Source organism: Takifugu rubripes, chromosome 9 (assembly GCF_901000725.2).
Source record: "Takifugu rubripes chromosome 9, fTakRub1.2, whole genome shotgun sequence".
NCBI classification, from domain to species: domain Eukaryota; kingdom Metazoa; phylum Chordata; class Actinopteri; order Tetraodontiformes; family Tetraodontidae; genus Takifugu; species Takifugu rubripes.
The window spans coordinates 12,662,873-12,665,998 of NC_042293.1; the positions used below are offsets into that span (position 1 = coordinate 12,662,873).

General features: G+C 46.2%; 1 protein-coding gene across 1 annotated transcript; it reads right to left on the reverse strand.

Annotated features, from left to right (window-relative positions):
* Positions 1 to 1,445: 1,445 nt before the first annotated feature.
* On the reverse strand, positions 1,446 to 2,369 carry LOC105416958 (galanin receptor type 2). The gene has a single exon (XM_011607619.2). It carries the CDS (start codon positions 2,367 to 2,369, stop codon positions 1,446 to 1,448), a length of 924 nt encoding a protein of 307 aa, XP_011605921.1.
* Between the last annotated feature and the right edge of the window lie 757 nt (positions 2,370 to 3,126).

The window sequence follows — 3,126 nt, forward strand, 5'->3', positions numbered from 1 at the left end:
GCGCTGTTTTAGTCTTTTTATGTTACATTGAATGTGTGAGAGCAGATGAAAATTGTCCTTTTAAAGGAAACGTGAATACACAGTCGAATCAGCAGAAATGCTCGACATAAATATCAGGAATGCTGTGTGAATCAAGCAAGGAAGTATTTAAAGTTCCACAATTTTCAGAAAAGAAGCTGATATTTCTGCTATTTCAAAAAGACATCCTGAAATCATGACAAATAAATAATCAATATAAATGTGCTTATTTAACCCGAAATTGGCCTAACTTATTTCTGGAGGAAAATAGGGTTGCAGTCTAACGAACCAGTAATTTTTGTCTTATTTTAAGTAAAATATCTTTAGATATCCGCCATTTTCCCAAATTTTACTGGATTAAACGACATCACCGGGGACGTGTTTCTAGCGTCATCTAGCGCCCCCTGTTGGCCGTATTGTAACGTACCGCAAGCGGGCTTAATATAGCACATGTTTTTCAGCAACAATCATTCATTTGAGTGCTGTGTGTCTAAAGGAGATCAAAACAAAGTCAACTGAGAAACATTATAAATAAAAGGAAATAATCATCAGCTGAGTAAACTGACCGCGTTCTAAAAAGATTTGTTGTCCGTACAGAATTAGCAGTTCAGCCTTTTTACAGAGGCACAGCACGCGTCCTTTATAGCCCCACTGTATGCGACATTCTGATGCCCACAGATGACGGTGTGTACAAGTCAGGCCAGCTGCCCCTGCTGTAAGCTCGAGAGAAGGCCAAAAGTCACGGGGTGAGCCTGCAGAGGGAGGGGTCGCCGGTCTCCTGTTACTGCAGCAGGCTCCAGAAGTCAGCCGGCCCTCTTCTACTCTTTACAGTTGCTTTCCAGTTGATCATGCTCTGTCGCTCATCTCTAAACTGACAAGTTTCACGGAGGGGGGGGTCATCCTCTCGTTGATATAGAGGGGTTACAAGGACCTTCTTCCAGTTCCCAGACTGGGTTACTTGCTGAACTGCATCTGCTGGAATCTCTTTTGGTACTTTTTTTCCCCATCAGAAACTTTGGAATTACATTTCAAAAGACACAACTGCAAAGGTTAACGAGATAGAGAACCTGCTGGTGTTAATTCCAGTTTAATTAGAATGTGAGTTATTAAGAACCAGTGCTGTTAAGAAGGAAAATGGAAACGTTCCGCTGTGCTAAAAATACGTTTTATAGTGGGACCGCTGCTGTATTCAACATTCCTGTCGTGCGAAGCATTGAGAACACGTTGTAATCAGCCATTCTGGCCTCTAGTCTATGCACTTCACACACAGCAGTGTCTAGTTATAAATGATAATAAATATTATTGGATTAATACAACATCTCAGAAATCTCATGCGCCATGTGGTTTTAATTTTCCTTAAATTGATTATTCAGGCCTGATTTGTATAAAAGTCCTTATAAAAGTTGCAGTAGGGTTCGAGCTGGTATTTAAATACTGTCGGTGTTGATGCTGGTGACCTGCGGCTGCACTCTGTTCCTGTGACATGTGAAGAACCAGGCTGCCCTCCTGTGGCGGTACCGCTTCGACAGCAGCACGTAGAGCACGGGGTTGACACAGGGGTGCAGGTACTGCAGCACGGTGCAGATGAAGTAAAACATGTCCCAAGCCTGGCCGTGGCTGTACAGCCCCAGGTACACGCACAGCTCCAGGACGTAGCCAGGGAGCCAGCACACTGAGAAGGTCACAGCGGCCAAGAACACCATGATGGAGGCACGGCGGGTGTTCCTGGCGCTGGACGCTGACATCACTGGGCTCCTGTGGAGGAAAAGGGCAAGTCGCACATAGTTGAAGGCGATGACCAGCATTGGTACGAAGTAGTAAAGCACAAACTGGCTCAGGACCACTTGGTAGTGGTGCTCGTGAATGGTTGGAAGGCAGAAGGTGAAGTCAGACTGGTTTGTAGCTACGCTTTCTTTCCTGGCGAAGATACGCAAGGGCAGGCTGATGAAGAAGCTGAGGGCCCAGACCAGCACAAACATCAGCACCACCGTGTCCATGGTGAGGGGCTGGTACGGGTTGGTTATGATCATGGCACGGGCCATGGACACGGCGCAGAGCGAGTAGGTGCTGGCAGCCAGGCTGAAGGCCAGAAGGAACTGGTAGACTTTGCAGGAGGTGTCGCTCAGAGGCCAGGAGTAGGTGGCAGCGGAGTGCAGGGTCAAGGGGATGAGCAGGAGGGTGAGGAAGTCGGCCAGCGTCATGCTGAGCAGGAGGAGGTCCAGGCGGTTCTTCCGTAACGTGTTGTGTTTGGCAAACAGGGAGAAGACCAGCAGGTTGGCGCAGAGTCCGATTCCGAGGATGATTCCACAGGTGCAGACGAAAATCAGCCCGTAGGTGTTGGGAACGGCCATGTCAGCATCATACCATCAGCTCTAAAACAGCATTCGTTTTAAATATAGACTCAGCTAATGCGTCAAACTTCTGGTTAAATGAAACTTCATCATTTCACTGGAGAAGATATACAGCACCTTTTTTTTTTTAACAAGACCAGCTATTTTTAAAATATGTCAGCATATTTTATTTGTGTGGAAATTTATACCACGTCATGAAATTTCACATCTAATTTCCAGTTCATTAAGAATGTTAAAATAACTTCTTCAGCTACAAAAACACAAATAACCCTCGTAGAACTTTAAAGAGCTTTATGTTTGGACTATATAGAACCAAAAAGACGAGGTTCTCCCATGATCCGGTTAGCAATCATTTTGCTGTTTTTCTCACCATCGTCGTTGCTCACGCCCGTTTATTCAGGCCGGTGCTCGTTGGTGATGGCTCATCCTAGTTTAGGCGACAGAAATCACAGCTCCTGCCGCCAATCCTGGTGAGCCGGACTGAGGAACGGAGAGGTGCCACCCGCTCTGGGCTCATCATACGGCACGATTACTGAAGGCGGAGGGGAGAAGGCAAACATCACTTGGGTCCGATTGATTCTGGTTGACTGGTTTTAAAGAGCAGCGGGCTGAGAGCACTTAAGGTCGTATCTGTTCCGCTTGTGTTCGAGGACATTGGCGTTGTATTTATTCTGGTTTGGATTTTAGTTTTCATTGTTGCCCCCATCTACGTGGAACACCCTTTTAAAGGCAGCGTAACAGTTAAAAATGGCCTTCT

Coding starts and splice junctions, on each gene's coding strand:
- LOC105416958 (XM_011607619.2), bottom strand. CDS start 2,369: ATGGCCGTTCCCAACACCTACGGGCTGATTTTCGTCTGCACCTGTGGA.